This window comes from Maylandia zebra, linkage group LG14 (assembly GCF_041146795.1).
Source record: "Maylandia zebra isolate NMK-2024a linkage group LG14, Mzebra_GT3a, whole genome shotgun sequence".
Lineage (NCBI taxonomy): Eukaryota > Metazoa > Chordata > Actinopteri > Cichliformes > Cichlidae > Maylandia > Maylandia zebra.
The window spans coordinates 33,023,752-33,043,018 of NC_135180.1; the positions used below are offsets into that span (position 1 = coordinate 33,023,752).

The 19,267-nt window shown below is 36.9% G+C and overlaps 1 protein-coding gene across 4 annotated transcripts in view; it reads right to left on the reverse strand.

Annotated features, from left to right (window-relative positions):
- arhgap42b (Rho GTPase activating protein 42b) overlaps positions 1 to 19,267 on the reverse strand; it is an 81,911-nt gene that overhangs the window by 43,584 nt on the left and 19,060 nt on the right. For all 4 annotated transcript variants that reach the window (XM_023153596.3, XM_076873385.1, XM_023153595.3 and 1 more), the window contains exons 2-3: positions 10,217 to 10,312; positions 7,415 to 7,476 (exon numbers count right to left, since the gene is read on the reverse strand). In XM_023153596.3, coding sequence (XP_023009364.1) covers positions 7,415 to 7,476; positions 10,217 to 10,312 — 158 coding nt within the window. The remainder of the gene's footprint in view (positions 1 to 7,414; positions 7,477 to 10,216; positions 10,313 to 19,267) is intronic.

The window sequence follows — 19,267 nt, forward strand, 5'->3', positions numbered from 1 at the left end:
CAGCAGACACTGAGCTACTGCGCTGCTTGAGTTACTGTTTTCATTTCGAATATAAAGGCAAACTGCAATCAAAGCGAACATTTGTGCAAAAGGTGACTAAAATATTTGGGCTATTTATCTACTGATGTGTTTATGCATGCCTGTTCTTTAAAGTAACTGCAATTCAGTTGTTCCCAACCCCCAAATATATTATGCTGCTCTTAAGGTAACCAAAATATAAAAAAAGAAGCAACAACACCATGAAAACTCAATGTGTTTTTCAGCGCAGCCTTATCCCAGGGGACATGGATATCACTCCAAGAGCCCCAACATCAGGGCACTGCCCTTCTTCTCCTTAATGCCATCCATGCTCAACAATGCTGAACCTTCTCAAACCATGCAGAACTTTAACCATTTTCACTATTTCTCTGATGGTTGGAGGGGAATTCAGGGGAATCAACTGGGGAATAATAGCAAAAATCTTTTTACCAGGATAGAATTTGGGAAGTTTTTAAGAGGAATAACACACTTGGGTAGTTGACAAGCCAATCACAAGCCACAAAGCAAAAAGATTTTAGGCCTGGCTGCCTGCTGAGCCAACAGACAATATAAAGCTTCATGCTTGGCAAACCCTGCAGAAATTGTGCTACTGGTAAGAGTTTTGTCCAAGCACCAGAGGCAACTTAGATTTAAAGCACGCTAGGTAATACTCCAGAAATGACAGGGACCTTGATTTGAGACATGCATATTTCCTCTATATCCAGTCTGAAATATCTACATTTTTAGTCACTCTCATCAGTCTGTGCTTTTCTTACAGATTCAGTCCAGATGTGAAACGGTACTAGATGGAGGGGTTCTTCCTTTTTTCCCCCCACAGCCAGCTTCTGAAAGTTTTCAACTGCTCTGTCTGAGCATGACAAGTTTTTTTCTATTCTTTTTACTAATGTGTGGCTGCAAGCACATCTGTCTGCTGTAATCTATTAGGGGAAACAAACCTGCAAAATAGAAACACCATCTGGCAGTGATTGTGGTTTAACAATAGCAGAGAGTCAAGTCTCAGCTGATATATCTCACAATATTTCATGGTTTGAGCATAGGATAGTCTCCTTGTTAGGAAATGTTTCATACATTTGGTGAACATGTGTTGGCTTGAGATGTGCTAATTAAGTTCTGAAGACCAACTGCTGTAAAGAATGAGATGAAACTTTCTGGTTATCTGTACTTTTCTCCTGGTTTGTCTCAGTCAGATGCATAAACTGTGACAGTGGATCTGGAAGAGATTCAGGGAGTTTCCTTTTTGTGCATTGCCACACAGTAACAGTGAAAAGTTGACTGTGAATTAAAAGCTGTGAAGTACTTTTTGTTGCATCTTTGTAGTTCAGTGTGAGATACCTGTCTGCTATTTAGACTTCGACTACAATAGACTTTATTAGAATTGCAGTTAGGCTCTGGTTTATTCTGCTTCTATCGGTGATTTTCACTGTGGTCAACTTTTACCTAATTTAATTAAATGGAAAGTCATGTAACTGTTTATTTAAGGTCTCACAGCTGGGGAAGCCAAACAATGAGACAGAGGGATATAATCTCCCTGAACATCCATAAAAGGCTATAGGGAAAATTCAAGAGGACTATAAATGCTACAAAGAACAACATGGCGCATTATTTTTAAATGTTAGAAGTTTGAAAGCACCTAAGGACTTACTAGATCTGATCAGCAGCCAGACTGAGTAACTGAGGAAAAAGGGCCTTGGTCAGACTAGATTAACCGAATGGTCGCTATAAATGAGATCAAAATTTCCTTTGGGAAAATGGGAGAAACTTACAGAAGGACAACCATTAGAGCAGCACTCCATCAATCAGGCCTTCTGGTATAATGGCCAGGCGGAAGCCATTCATCACAAAAAGGCACATGACAGCGTGCTGGAAGTTTGCCAAAAGGCACATGACAAACTCTCAGACCATGAAAAGAAAAGCGCGTATATGCTGAAAATATAATTTCACAATCTGGCCGCAATTCGCAGTCGTCCCCATAGTCAAGCATAGTCTTAGAGGCAGTATCAAAACGGTGCCAATGTTTGGCAAGTCAGACACGTTTTACATTTTGACAACAATAAGCATACCAGGAAGAAATCACAGGACCAGCTTTTCGAAAACTCTGTAAAAGTCCTGGAGTATCTCAGCCAGAGTCAGGAGAATCTCTGGAGAGGCCTCAAGGTTGTTATCCACCAACACTTTCCATCAAACTAGGTAAGCTAAAAGAATTCTGCCAAGAATAGGAGAAACCAGAAGAAAGCTGTTCCAAGCTTGTGGCTCATTCCAAGGAAGACTAGAGTTTGCGATTGCTGCCAAAGGTGAATCAACCAAGTATGAAGTGAAGGGTCTGACTGCTTATGTAAATGGGTTATTTCAGTCTTTTGAGTATAGCCTTACAAAACACTCCAGCTGTTTAAAAAAAAAATACTGTGGAGTTGTCATATCGAGACTAACAAGAAAATTATATAGCTGTGATATCAGCATAAAAACATGGTAGAAACTCGACTTTATTTTATATTCATTTAATCATTTCAAATAAAAATGAATTCATTATTAATTTTTAGCTGAGACCTAAACTGACTGCAAGTTTAGATAATCTAAAGGGTTTGATATTAAACCCTTTTTCTTTTATTCCTACATAACTGGCTTGTTGCCACCAATATGTTGTTTATAGCAAAACAAGTAATTTAATAGCTCTATAAGCTCTGTGGTGTCATTAACCTTTTTTCATCAGCTTTTATACTTGACTTGAAAGGTGTTTACATTCTGGGTGCTACAGCATTCATTTTTTGTTTTGTGGTCATCTATGGATGTTTGACCTTCTCTGTACAAAAATGATGTATGCTAACAGTTTGAGGGCAGTTTGTTTTTTATTTGATCTGCTACAAAAAAAGAGTGATTAAAAGACAAATATGACATTCTTGGACTCATCAAAGCTTTCCGAAAGCATTTGAATGGTCATTCAAATCAAATCAAGACGCTATTGTAGTGGAAACTAGGACGTATATATCAATCAGTGAACTTGGTATAACCAGTTTGGCTCTATAAAAATGAGCAAAGTACTTGTTGTAGCTTACTGAGGAGCATCATTCACAGTTTTATGCCCCAAGTCATGTGAGTCATTTAAAGTTTCCATTTCATATATAGGAGCAATGGAGAAAAAAATAAGGCAGCATTCAGTTCAAAGTAAACAAAATCCTTGAATAATCTTCTTGGAAAATGATATCAAAAAGTCACTTTTGCACACCACGGGGATTTAAAAAATACAAAGTTTATCTAAGGCATTAGTTACATTGCACCTGTGTCCCAAGAGATTTAGAATGCACACAGGTAAAAAACAAGAAAGAAAGAAAACCATAAGAAAAAGCGTTTCTTCCTGCATCACATTACAATCAGCTCAAAGTGCAGAGATCAGAACCCTGTTTCTTGCATATTCCAGAGATCTGAGGAGACAGAAGACTGCTAGGTGAAGAGAGGCAAGATGATGCAAAGAGGATACTTTTCAAGCAAGTAGGGGGGGAAGTGTGTGTGTGTGTGTGTGCTATGAATATGTTTTTACTTATTAAATCTATCAAAGATGAATGAAGTGCTGCATCCCATAGCTTCTTTGCCTAGCCATAGCCGCTTTGATTTATTAAATTTACTTCTATGACTTTGGATTCTCAGCTGTGCCGTCATTTAAATTCTCTTATCCAGTTCAGCTTGTCTCTGCTTGTCATTTTGACTTGTTTTTGTTTTTTTCACCATTTTGAAATGACACGACTACATAATATTTACATATTAATGCACATGCAAACGTGCTTTAATATGTATCTGTCCTGTCAATTTTTAATTTTATGTCTACAGTAGCACTAGTGTCAGCTTCCTAGTATTTGTGTTGAATCCTAATAAATGCACAGATAAATTATACCCTCTTTGTCAGCCCCCAGATGACCACCAGCATCCCAGAGGAAGAGAATTACACACAAAGATACAAAAAGCAATAAACAAACAACAACAGTGCATGTTTATTCAGGAGAGGACAAACCTGTATATATAACCTGTACAAACCTTAGACTCTCAGTGCATCCAAAACACATTTATTTCCTTTGATATTTCTAACTAATCATGCAAGAAGCATTTATGCCCACCACTGATTCCATCATAGCCCAAGATTTTCATTTCTAAGGTTACACTGGTGTTTCACACCCACAAGTTAATATACCGTACACACACATTTTGCTGTATTTCATGCTACCACCTATGCACCCATACTCAGTATCAAGTTTGTTAGAAGTGGTGCTGCAGGCACACAAACAAGCAATTATGACTACCCGTGGTATATGAATTTAAATTAAGATACAGAAGACTTTGGCACTTTCTTCGTTGCATTAATGCTCTGTATATGCAGGTGTCTTAATTAGAAAGCTCTGCATCACTTCCTGAACTACTTCCTAGCTCAGAGCAACACAGGTGTCAGAGCTGCTGCTTTCTCTTATTCAAGCACAAGGTCATGACACACCAATTAAGGCAATAGTGAGAAAAGTCAGGCACTCCCAACATTTGAATGCACTAGATAAGCATCCCTCTTCAGCATGTGGGTTTCTTAACACATTTTCCCCCAAATCTAACAAAGTACTTAGAAATGTGAAAAGAATCAGCAGCTTATTTGTTTTATTTATCCAGGCAGCTAATCTCGCCAGATTAAGAATCACTTCTATGAGCATATTCTGGGCCCAGACAGTGAAAATTAACTTTGTAAGAATTTTGATGTGGTGTGAAAGCAGACGAAATCTCCACGATCACTATTCAAATACAAAGCTCTTAAACAGTCTCCTTCTGACTCAGGGCCTGCCTGGCAACCTCACTAATGAAAGGCCTGCTGCTCTTTATTAGATGATAATTATGTTTACGTATAGAAAATGCTCTTTGGATGTTGCATTGATGCAACATCCAAAGAGCACATGGAATAATGATTTATCAATTGTTGCTTTGCTAATGACTCACAGCAAGAAGCCCTTAGCCCTTGTGGAGGTTTTTCCCTGGGAGCTCAGATTAGTGAAACCACCCCAAAAACAAGCCAAACAAAAAAAACATGCTAGCTTAATGTTGCCATTATCAACCCAGGACAGGCTTGCAAAACAGCTTATTTATCTCAAGAACTCACTTCCTGGTTAAACAAAAGGTTAACCTTGGTTAAAATTTCCGATGCCAGTGAAATAGATTGGCAATAATTGACTAACTGCGAAGAAGATGCATGATCTAATGCATTTGTAAGCATCTGAGCTTTGGAAAAAAAAGAAAAGAAACATGTTTCACAGGTGACATACATTTATTAATGTTACCTTTATTCTTGTAAAATGATTAGGATGACACAATATTCCTTAAAGGTATGTAGTCTAACGAGAGATGACCCATTTCTTTAAGTGCAACTCTTTCCATCATAAAATTGAGTTGTGCTTTGAGTGTCAGCTGTGAGATTCGCATTCACATTCACTGAAACTCTACATAATTTTAGAAATATATTGGAAGCCTATCCAAGAACATAGAAGCATGGGTACAGTATAGCCATGTCCATCCATCCATCCATCCATCGTCTAACACTTATCTGATATGGTAGCTTGTAGCCCATCCCAGCTACCTAGCGTGAGAAGTGGGGTGTGAATGTGAGGGTGAATGCTTGTCAGTATAGCTGTATATATGTAACCACAATAACCACATATTGTAGACATGCAAACTTATGTGAGATCTGTACCTTAAACTTCAGTGAGCTATCTCAAATAAAAGTTTTGGTATCAAACATTTACTCTCTGCAGTCTAAAAAACGTGGCAGTATAAAGTTTGTAGATTCCTCCGTCACGGTGAACACAGTTCTAATGAAAATGTCTGAGGTAATTGAAAAACCTGTAACTGCTAACCTACAGCTGGTCACATTTGCATATCAGACCTCTTAAATCAGATGTACAGCTGAAGTATGTAGACTAATGTAATTGCTGCCTTGAGACATCTCTTAGTGCCACTTTCATAAACAGCTACTTTTACCTTTAAATGCTAGACACGGGATATGTTCTTTTTCTGCATGAAAACATCGACTCAGGGGAACTAACAAAGTTGTAAAACTTAAACTTTAAAGATGTGCAACTTTAAAACAAATAAAGTAAAAGCAAAAATACTACCAAGCATTTTATGTTTCACTGTACTGTTTATACTCTACAACTGTGCTTTCTAACCGTCTAGTCCACACTAGAAAAACCATGCATGGATAAGATGACGTGGAGGTGTGCACAGACAAATACTCTGTTCCTTTCAACAGATATCTCTATACTGTCATTAGCCAAAAAATTAAATTATGACAAACACACAAAAAAACGTGTCTGCTGTCAACTGCTTATCCTCCAAGAAAAAAAAAGCCATACTGTTGGTTGAGGTGTGTGTGTGTGTGTATGTGTGTGGGCTCAGTTCTGCAACATTCTCACACCAGGTGGGGCATAAGCCCCTCCCTCTGGCCCCTTCCAATGCCCTTGCCCTTTATGTCATGCCTGGTTTGTCTGCAGGCATTCAGCGGAGTTGGAAGCCTTTTTTTCTGACCTTTAGACCAGCCATCCGGAGCCATAACTGCCACTTTTTGTACCATGCTAAAAAAAAAAAAGCCAACGATCTTAGTTCAAAAATCCATCAAAGAAAATGTGGGGCTTTAAATTGTTTTGCCAAAGTTTCTCCATTCCGTTGCTGTTTTAATGTATTTTCATATTACTACCTGTATCAATCATTATGTTATGCTCTGTTGACTTCCAGTCATCTGAAACCCATAGGAAAAATGTTTCTTCCAAGAATAAAAACCTCTAAAGAATGTCAGTTCCTATAATTCAGTAATAGCTTATGTTCTTATAAACTAAGTTAGTAAAGCTGTGTAACTAGAGACTGTGATGCTCTGGTCAACAGGTTAATGCAGATCTACTAAGTACTCAGTATAAGTAACAAATCAAATTGATTTCATTATGGTAAAATAAACAGCTACTGTTCCATTTTGCTTTTTGTGAGCTGCAACTACATCAACTAATCATTAGCATTGCGGCAAAACTTTATATGACCACCCACTGCAACCACAAACTCACTGATATTTCTATCGTCTTGATTGACTACTATAAATTCCAGACACAAAATCCATGTTTAAAATCGAATGTTTGGATTTAGCAAAGCAAACAGATTAAAAGTGAACGTACTTTCAGCACGCAAAATAAAATAAGAGGAAACTATTAACTAGATAATTGGCAATATTTGCTTTAGTGAATGTGATTTTGTTTTATTGTTGTATATCAAGTTATAAAAATCGCTGTCAATCACCGGATGCAATAAAGACTGCAGCGCTTCTGTTTGAAATCTTAATTATGGTTTTATTTGGTGTCTAAAATTGGATTCTTACCAAGCGTCTTCTTTCCTCTTCAACGGTGTTCAACAGCTGCGAGAACTCTTTGAATGACTGGGCTGAAACAGAATAAGACATATCGGCATATTAAAATGTTTGGTCAATATATATATCAGTATGTATGAGTCCCCATTTCACAATATATTCACAGCTGAGAGAGTACACACAGTGAACTGGGCTGTTGACACAGTCACATGATTAAAAAAATACGTAAGCAGAAAAAAAAAGCATAGCCGTTAAACGTCAGCTGGTCCTGGCACCCTACGAGCACTGGAGAGGCGTGATGCTAAAATGTTTATTTGCACTGCAGCTTCAGACCTTTCAGTGCAGTACATTTTAGAACCTAATAAAAGCATGCAGCTGTCCAATTTAAGCCAAGACCAGCAGTAAAAAGAAAGGAATAATAAACCAACAAAAAACAATACTTCAATTGAACCCACTGATTGCTTCCCTTTATTTTCTCCCACAGCTAGGGTTTGCAATATACTGTCACAATACAGGAGAGACTGATGTGATAGAGATATGTTCCTGCCATCAGGGTTATACTTCAGTGGCTTATATTACATTTTGCAGGGCCAGATGAATTCAGCATACAATGCATCGAGGCTTATCTGACACAGAACTGTGCCTTGATAGCTTTACAGCTTCATTAAATAGAAGGCCAGATACAACGTGGCCTGTCTTGGTCAGCCCCTGTGTCACCCTATGTCTAGCCATTTAGCAGCGGTCGAGCTGCTCTGCTTGCCAACACAGTAACATCATTATCAACCCCGACAGCCTGGCATAGGGACCCATGCATCATCTTAGACACTTTGGTCCATTTACACACCAAAGCTTTTAAAGACCGGGGAGCAATGATTTTGTGCCAGTGATCCTGCAGGCAGGCTGGCCTCCTATTAATGCTACCAGTTCCTCTATCAACGGTGAAAACCTCTCAGGGGGTAAAGGGCACAGCTGGAGCCACTGATGGGACAAGATTAGACTGTGAAGAAAGGAAATGGGAGTCAAAGTGGGGTTATAACTTGCATATCATTCACTGCTAAGTGGAGGGAAGGCAATAAACCCGATGAATCACTAAATTAAATAAAGTTTAGTACCTTAGGAACGGATGAATTGGGAAGATAAGCTTTTTAAATGTACATTTTTCTGCACACTGTAGCTAGACAACAACAAGAGCTGTATGTTTACAATCAATTTTATGTGCTTAAAATGATGCTTTTTCTGTTCCATATTTAACATTTCAGAGCTGGATTTTTGCTCATCTCACTTATTCCACATTTGAACAGTTCTTGTCGACTAAAGGATTGACCTTCTATGAGTTGGGGCTGTAACTTTTCTAAAGATTTAAATTTCTATAGCCACATCAATCTTTTCGCCCCATTCTGGCTTGGAATGTGAATGTCACTGCAGGAAGTCATAGACTGAAATCAATAGAAGGTCAGATGAACCTGTCTGGCAGCACATACAGGATCCCAATGTTATGTGGGGAAGTAAGGAGCATCAAAGTGAACTATACCAATACTGCATCAAGATCATGGCTGGCATTCACACAAGGGTCTAGGTATGTCAGTCAGAAAGTTCAGTTTCATTGATGACTAGATTGATTTCAACAGGCTGTTTTTTTCCTCAAATAGTAATCGTGGCCTTTTCTCCCTGACATGGTGAATGAACCGAGTAGTATTGCAGGAAGGATACTGAAGACGTGGACACAAAATCACACAAACACTATTTTGCATTTTCATTTTTACTTTGATCCTGATTAAAGGCTGCCCAAACAAATTTGCCAACGTCTATAAATAACACAGTACACAAATTCTTCCCAACACGTGGCATGAAACTGTCATCAGAACCATTTCTCCTGTGCCAGTTTCATGCATCGCCAAAAAGGTTCAGTTACAGGTGCGCTGCTAAAACATCCATTGTTGAGTCTAAGATGATCAGATTCTTAATTACAAGGGAAGTCAAGGGAAGGGTCTCTAATTAAAGTGTGCTTGATTCTAATGAGGTTTAGATTTGGATGTGGATTTTTCCAATAAATATAATTGGTCTCCTGCACCCATGGCCATCACACAGTAACAACAGCTTTGTGAGGGGAAAAAAGGACTATTCATTTTGCATTCAGATGAACATTACAGCCTGTAGAGGAGGTCGATATCTAGTCTAGCCCTCACAGATGGACAGTAATTCAGCAGTCTACAGCTCCACAGAGCGAAAGACTCAAGCTGGGGATAATGAGCAGTGCAAAAAACGGAGACGAAGAGGAGGCCAAACTGGGAGTCATGCCCATTAGAGCCAACGAGGCCCTCTGCACAGCTGCTTTCATATTCCTCTTGGAGGCTAGGAGGTTTGCACCTTCATTAATCTCTGACACTGATCACAATTAGTCCCTTTGATCTCATATAGGCTTGAAAAGATACAGGAAAAGCATCATAAGCAAATCAATAGCATTAATTATACATGCACAGCAGACAAGCTTAACATCCATACACAAAGCCAAACCCCATTCTAAGATCACGCTGGATTATATTTGAAAAAATGAACAGCATTAGTGTTACAGCATTTTCTTTCTTCGTTAATTACTTTTACTAATATACAGGTTAACTATAAACGAATCGTTTGAGCATGTGACCTTTACAAGACAAGTGCCCGCATGATACATGTGGGGGCGCAGCAACTGTTTTCCCACTGAAACTAAAACATAAAAGAAAAATCAGATAAAAAAAAATCTGATTGATGTGATGCAAGAGATGAAACCTTAGCAGGAGATGAATACTCTGTGCCTTGTTAAACTGGACTCACCGATGTTCACCTCATCATCTGTCTCTGCATCTCCTATGCACTCAAACTGGAACTCCTGCAGAGACTGGGAGAACTTCTGGACGGCAGCAGAAAGATCTGGAAAATCAGATGGGCTGAGCATCAGATGAGGCATACCACAGATGAAAAGCACACTGAAGACACATGAATCAAATTTTATTGTACATTATAAAGAAAAATGTAATGTAATTTAATGCAAATTTAATGTAACCTCCTTGGACTATACACAATAACCATTTAAAATTCGCAGACTTTGCTTTTGCACTAGATTTTACTTTATTTTGCTTTTCCACTTTCACAAAATGGGAACAAGCAGATGCATATTGCTGAAAACAAGACACACTTCGGGCAAAACATATTCTGCTGTTCCACATCAAAAAAGTTTAGTGGACACAGAGACAAATTACTGGTTTCTGCTCTGTTGCTGCATTTATTTCAGTTCATATAACAGATCTTTTTGCCAATTATGAGCAAAAGCCGTGTGCCCCATCCCTTCCCACACAATAACTGGAAATAGATTTTGCAACACCTGGTAAAGGGTGCCAAAATTTTGCTCCCAGAACTTGTTGTCAAAGCGGAAACAAAGCAGAACCCAGGACAACAGCTACAAGTTCTATAAGTTGTACTGACGTGTGGATAGTCAAATGACAGAAATTTCATATGGTTATACCATATCAAGATAACCACCACATCCAATAGCATTGCTTTAATTATTGTAAAGTTGCAAGGAATTATTTCCCCGGGCACCACAGCTGCATCATAAAAGATCAGCATATAAATAGGCCTAGTTTTTATCTTATTAATGGGCAACAATTAATATTCAAAACAGACAAAAGTCAAGTCTTTTAAAATCAACTGCTCTTTTGAACACAAACTAAATGAAAACATTCATTAAACAGCCTTTATTCAGTTTTTTGAAAGGCTTTCTTACATTAGTAGGAGGCAAAAAATGCTTCTAAAAGTATCGTATGGATGAGATAGATCAATGGTTTGTTCATGTGTATGTGTCTTTGTGTTTGCCTGCACGCTGAAGTGTGCTAGTGGTCTGTAAGCCTTTAAAATAGCATGTGGTGCCTTCAATTAAGAAAAGTGAGCATCTTAACATTCTGAGAACTGAGGATTGACCTGTGCTTTGATGCAACGTTTCCTGTTGCTGAAAAGAGGTGTTCTCATACTGTACATATTAATAATAATAATTCAGTGTCCAGCCTAACAGCCCAGGTCAGTGGCTCAGAGTTTTACTGACCCATGTACATTTTTACTGGCATGCAAAAAAAGGCCTCTAAATTCATTTCTACTGCAAGTCTCCAAGTCATCAAAGGAAGGACTCTGCGTCAAGGATATTTTTTAATTGAGTTATTCAAGTTATTCGATAAATCACTGCAGCCCTACTACTTCTACAGATATAAACTGACAATAGCATAAAGCTTGACAATTCATAACAGCAGATAACCAAATAATGGACTTTTATGAACTGCTGTCTGTCCATGTACACGCCCACTGACAGTCACACATTTGCAATATTTACTGGTGCCTGATCATAATACCTGGATCTGAAAAAATAAGCCCAGATGAACTGCCTAACCTTTGTCTCAAAAATGATAAAGCCCACACAGAAAATACAAATCAATAGAACAATTCCACCCTTGGATACTCCCCACTGCTAGGTATAAATCTATGATTTTATTGTATTCTACAGTTTAACTTGATCAAATGTCTTTTTTGACAACCTCCAGAGAGTACTGTCATTTTTTGTACTCCAAAACCTTCCAGCTATGAAAACACAAGTGCGTGTGACTGCCAGTGGAAATTTTTTAAAATATTTAAATGAGCCACAAGAATTTAACAATACAGCAGGAGAATTTCATAGTATTTTTTTATATGACAACAGTATCTATAAGCCTTAGTAATAACTGCTGATGAATAGAAGCAAGCTAAAGTCCAAAAAAGATTGGAGGCATATTTACAAATGTGGCAATGAGAAACAAAACACCGCAGCTTAGCACGTGAACTGGTCCAAATATGATCCAATAACAAAGAAAATTGATTCAAGCTGCGGTCAGAAAGTTACAAGGCTGACGTCCTGCAATCATTGTTAGAGCTGCAGGCAGCACAGTTGTAAGCTCTTTGTCTCTAAAATTTGTATGCATAAAACTACAAGTTTATGAACAAGTTTACTTCATACAAAGTATTATACCTTTGACTTAATAGCAATGAGCCAGAAGTAGCCAAGAGCAATTTCTCTTTGTTTGGATTGATGAGTCAACCAGAGTGTAACATGTCCAGTCAAGAATTAGAGGTGCTTCAACAGTCTCTGATCTAATGCTCTCAATGGGAAAAAAAGACTAGGTTATCATTTCCTGAACCCTACCTGCCTTATATAAAACCTCCCACTTTCTCTTTGATCCATGGAATAAAGAAAAGAACTAAATGGGAACAGACAGACACCTCACCATGAGTTTAACTTCTGTTGCTGCTTAAAAAAAGTTGCACGAAACGATTTAATAGCTGATTAATGTTTTTTTTATATCTACATTTTTCTGCCTGCCTTGTCAACAGTTTTCAAAAGTTTATGTGGGATATTAAAAAATGTACTTAATTTCCCCAATTAGGCTACATCAACTTGCAACTTACTATTGTTTCATTTTTCTCCTCCCTCAAATAACAGCTTGGATGAGAGCTACACAAAAATTCTCCATATTTTCACACATTGAAAGACATACACACCTTCACATTTACACCAGGGAGTTTTAAACTGTTGGACGAAACAAAAATAAACAGTACTCAGTTAAAATCTGGTTTCCATCTTACACACAGATGTACACTATAAACCAATGATATGTATGGTAGAAATCAGGGCGTTGATTCAAGAGAAGATCTAATTACAGTTACAACTGAAATCACAAGGAGGAAAGAAATGCAGCAGTTTTTTTGCATTTAATGAAAGGGTCAGAGTAACTACAGTGATGACGTCTATAAAGCTAACCGAGCGCATGACTCACTTATAATTGTGGGCCAAGTAATGAAGCTGCATAGACACCAGAAGAGTTCTTATCCATCTTCTTATTTGTCTCTTTGCTGTAAGAATCTATGCCAACCAATCAAATTGACTGGTTTGTAGCTCTGAACACCAACTGGGGGCAGTCACTTCATTTTAATGTCTACTTCTTGAGCATGCCACGATGCGTCAAACTTAACTTTTCAATGAATTCAGTAACTTCTATCTGTGTGTTCGGTGGTTTACTTAATAATCATTCATCTGATCTTCAGACTGAGGAAATTCCTGTGGACCCAAGTCAGTCGACTTTTAAGTATAAAAAGTATTTCTGGTAAAAATCTTTCATTTACCAGTACTCCTCCACTCTGCGCTTTCTGTGGGGGGAGGGAATTACAGACGGGTTGACACAGGCAGTGGAGACAGAATAAAAGGAAGTGCATCCATAAAAAGCAGGAAAAAAGTGAAGAAATTCTCAGACTGAATGCCTAAATGAAACAGGAACAAATAAATCAAAAGACGTGAATACAATATTTTGTATTGGAATATGCTCTGTAAAGAACGACTTCAGTCACTCCCTCGTGTCGTTGGATTAGTGATTGTGGAGGAACCTGGTAGCTGCGCTAAACTGCACAGTCATGTTATAATTAGATGCAATCTCATGTATGCCATATATGGCAATGAACACTGCTGCGTATATCTGTATATATGTGGCAGTGTTTATTGCATTTTTCAACAACTTTTCATCTAATCTACTTTACCCATTATATTGTTAAACTTTGGCTCTGCTCCTCACCAGAACAAGTACCATACAAGTCAAGCTTTTAAGGAAATCCGGTAAACTGCAGCCCTGTCACCAACATTAACAAGCAGCAGAAACAGCACAAAGAAAATTGAAAGTGATCATATTATACATTTTAGAAGAAAAAGGTATTGCTAAATAATGTTCAACATTTCTGCTTATAATTAGTAGCGCTTGCATCTGGTAAAAGTGCGGGGGTGTCAAGGTCAAGATATGTCAACTAGTCATGTCAGCCTAATTGACTTGCCATCATAACTAGTCCTGATAATCTTCAGGTTAAGCCTTAGAAGCATTATGTAGCCAATTGAAAAAGCCTTACTTTTGACATGATCACATGAAGTTGTTATTGGGAAGTACTTGGCTCCCTCATTCCTGCTTGCAGTTGTTATTTTTACTCTGTTTTTAATTGTGCAACTGAAGCTAATATGTTTCATATCTCAGTTACGTAAAGGTTAACGTGTGGGCCTGCTGAGGTGAAATTTTAATAATGAGTGAAGATCGGGCACGTGAGGGAATATTTCAACATTTCAACTTTCTTTTGGATTTATAATTAAAAACAAAACAAGGCAAAGATTCTAAAATGCCTTTTGCCTTTTATTTGCCAGCCCACTCAGTTCAAATGTATGCAGTGTTCTCATATCTATTGTTGACAATGACTCACTAATTGCTTCTTACCTTAATTATTCTCTCTTCAACAGTCTTTACCTAAAAAAAACCCTCAAAAGTTAAAAGAAAAATAAATTTGACACAGATACAGTAACTGTGTTTATGTAATAGACTCATTAAAAATATAAAAGACTCATTAAGTACTATTAAGTACCAGCGGTTTTACAGGTCTCAAGTGTAAATGGCACACGTAGGTTTATGGTTACATGCTTGCATACAGTTTGTTCTTATACTTGAAAAAGCTTTGAATTTTGCTCGTTAAGAAGGATCCAAATTATCTTTAATACAATAAAAAAAGTTTAAGAGCAACCATCAAGTTACAAAGTTGCAAACCTTTGAGTTTCATTTTCTGCTGCAAATTGCCTGTAAGAGGATGCTTGACAGTTTATAAAAGATATAGTGGCTACCCAGAACAAAATAGCGTATCCTCACTAAAAGGGTCTAAACTTCACAGGAACAGAAATTGCTTGACAGGTCTGATATTATTCTAACCCTAACAGTCAGCACTGAGTCATTCAATTTCAATCTATTTAAGAAAGACAACTGCAAGGCTTCTCTTCTCGAATAGACCACACACTGAAGTGTTCATAAAAATATGTTGTTTTAAGTTTGACCGACCACTTGTAAATATTGCAGAGGCTGCACTGAACAGCACTGAGAGGAACTCAGAAAATGTATTGTGCCATTGATGCGCTACTATCGTTCCCACTTTGACTCTAAAACTGCAGATTTCAGATCGATGCCCTGCTGCAGTTGTCTGGGTGTGCTCACAGGACCATCAATAATGGATGATCTTTTAACTCTGATGCTCAGATTAACCCAACCTTTACCAAACCTACCAATGTTACAGTCACCTGAATGTAATGTTTCCTAACAGCCTTTATCAAAACCCAGGAAAATGCAACATTAAAATTACAACAAAAGTTTTGGTATTACATACGGAAGCGTAGAGCTGCCACCCAGGCAAAAGAAAAATACAAGTGTATCACGTTATAAGGTGAAAGGTTTATTGTTCTAACAAGATACTTTTCCTGTTTGTACAATATACTATCATGTTTGTACAATATACTTTTCACGTTTGAACAACATAATATCACGTTATTACAATATACATAATTATCACGTTCGTACAATATAATATTTATATTGTACGAACGTGATCCTATATTGTACGAACGTGATCCTATATTGTACGAACGTGATCCTATATTGTACGAACGTGATAATTATGTATATTGTAATAACGTGATATTATGTTGTTCAAACGTGAAAAGTATATTGTACAAACAGGAAAAGTATCTTGTTAGAACAATAAACCTTTCACCTTATAACGTGATACACTTGTATTTTTCTTTTGCCTGGGTGGCAGCTCTACGCTTCCGTAATTACAGGATATGGTCTTTGCCTTTTGTCTTAATTCTTCAGCTTCAACATCAATGTTGTTACTCTTGGTTCATTTGCAAAACCAATGTTCTCATTTCTAAAATTAATAAACCACAAACCACAATTCAAAAAGCTACTCACTGCTTATCAGAATACTCTGAAATAATAGAATTTAAATCCTCGACAAAATTATTTTTGATATTGCTTTATATCTATGGCAACAGCAATGGCCAAAACGTCATGGGATATTTTGGTTAATGAGCCTGGTCACACAGTTCTGTTTTTAATATGTGCTGTACATATCTACAACATTCCACTCTCTGATACTGCTCTACAGTGTTTTGGTGCTATTTTTCCTTGTGGTCAAAAACCCATAAAAGTATCAAGTAAAGGGTCTTTTATAGTAGCACCGAACTTAATATATCTGAACTCATTTTCTCAGACATCAAAATTAATACTAACTCTTCAGTTGATGATATGACTAACAAGAAATAGCACTTTAATTAATTTACTAGATTTAATTATGCCAATCAAAGTAGGAAAAAAGTGCTCTGTTAAATCATCCCCATGGTTGACCACCGCTATCTAGGAGCTCAAAAGGGTCTGCAGAGTAGCTTAGAGGAGATGGAGAAAAACTCAATTAGAAGTCCATCTACTAGCTTGTAAAGAAAGTGTTGCATCTTATAACAAAGCTGTCAGAAAAGCCAGAGGAAATTATTTCTGAAAAATTACTGCTGATAATGAAGGCAACCCTAGACTATTGTTCTCTTGAGATGAGGAACATCACACCTCTGGAAAATGTGAGGAATACATATATATATATATATATATATCAGAAAAAAAAATTTAACCTACCACATTCTTCATCTGCACTAAAGACAATTCTCAAATTTCACTCCTGTTTTTAATATAATTGTGTGGCTGAAATAAAACGCAAACCTTCACTCTCCAGGTTAAAGTATATTTTTTAACTGTATTTATTTTCTTTGTCTCAACAATCATTAAACAGAAGGCATTCAAGCCTGTCCTCACACAAAAATAAATAAAACAAAATAATAATTAGAGATTTAACACCCAACTATGATGCTAAGGCTGTTTTTAATTTATGATTAGCTTTTGGCAAATTTGATTACTTTATTCACCATCATGACTACTTGTAGGTTTTTCCTAATATGATGCTATTTCCTGAATCGGATTAAATATCTCCAGTAGGAAATTCTTTTTCAGCTGTGGAGATCAGGAATCCAATGGCACTTCTTGGGGTGATGAAAAATTCAGGTGTGTTGGTCTGCTACTGCGATATTCATTGCCATAACGTTGCCATTGCTGTAACGCAATGACACACAACTATATATGCTGAACTCTAGCCCTGGATTTAACTGGCATTAATAAATAAATAAATAAAAGTTAATGAAGATAAAAGGAAATTATTTTACCTCAATGAAATTGAAGGCGCTCATTTGGCAAGTAAACATACAGGATAAAACCAGACGTTAAGAGTCATGCTTATTTAGGAGTGACTGAGCATAAAGCTGCGCATTAAGTGTGCCTTTCATCTCAGCAATATTACCAAAATATCACCTTATCTGCACTCTTAGATATTCCACTGCCAAATTTGTAGACATCCATTAAATCTGCCCCCAAACTCAGTCTACCTCAAAATATTAAGGAAGCAAAGTCAGTGGATACTTTCAAGAAACTTTCAGAGAGGTTCTTCTTTAAACATTTTGCTTAATATTGATAGCTGAATAATATTTGCACAGGTAATTGACATTGATTGATGCCTTAGTACTATACGGCACATCTTGAGTAATCTTAATAGTTATAGAACAAATGTACTTTTATTTGAACAATACTAAATCTCCTCTCTCCTCAAAATAACTGAATTTACAAATAATATAGGTTCAGAAGAGCTCAAGGTTTAGGAAATGGTGGCGTTTCTGTCGCTCAGAAAGGTAATGTTCAGTTACTCAGTCCAATGGTTTCATAATGGGGGAGAGAAATGTTAATTATGCAGCTGCAGTGACTATTATTTGCAAGCATGTTTTCTCATTCCATCTCTCTCTCTTGTTCTCTGTGTCTCTGTTTAACGGGTTTTATTTAGCTCATTGTACTTCATTTTTTTTCTCTTTTCATTTTTGTCTCTTTGACATGTTGATGATTCTGTTTCATTTCGTGTTTTTAATGTGTTTTTATGTTTCATATCTCTGTAAACCATTGCATGTAATTTTGGCCTGTACAAATAAATTGACTTGAGCTGACTTCACAGACTTCAGCTTAATAACAAATGAAAGAGTCGACACAGACTTGAAATCTTTATATTATCAAAAGTAAATGTGATGGAGTCAGTTTGTATTGATTTCCTATTCTTTAATCACAGAGTTATGGGCTGCTCATGGGAAACATTAAACTGTTAAAAAGATTGGGTGCTCTTCTTAAAAAGAAGGGTTTTGAATGAGCTTTGTAGAAAAAAATATATAATTATGAAACTGAAACAAAAAGGGATATTTTCAGCATTAGCATTCAAGTTATGCATCTCCTCAAAACTATACCTCAGCAAATGAGCAGCAATGTAAATAAATAAAGCAGCTCCCAATTTTTAAGGTTTTTCTTAAAGGTAAAAAATTGTCCTTCATTTCAACCTTTTTCAAACTACTAGATTACCCATAATAAGCATAGTAGTTGGGCACAAACTAGTTCAGAAGTTGGTCAATACTTTAGCGCTTTTCCTGAATAGCTTGAATAGCTAATAAAAATTACAATACTTTTGTTCGTTACTCACTCACTCTAATTAGTACTGAAAAAGAAACCACTGGTGAACCAATAATATCCTCTAAAAAGTGTGTATTGTTATTACTCGCAAAGCAATCAAACTCGCAATTCAGTTTCTGCAGCTGTGTTATGAATTACGTGGGCACAAAGAAAGTAAAGACTAGGGAAACAATATAAGGTCTATATAATAAACCTGATTTCACTGCTCTTTTTGAAACCAGAGTGTAATATGTGTGATTGTGTGTATTTCAGTATAATATTTATAGGTGAGGTGACTGACAGTTTTTTATACCCACATATAATGAACACTGATATGAAGATTGATTGATTTACACTTTAGATCTTATAATAAATTAGATATTTGTATAAATGTGCTTGTGAAAATAGATTTTAATATACATACGTGTGTGTGAAT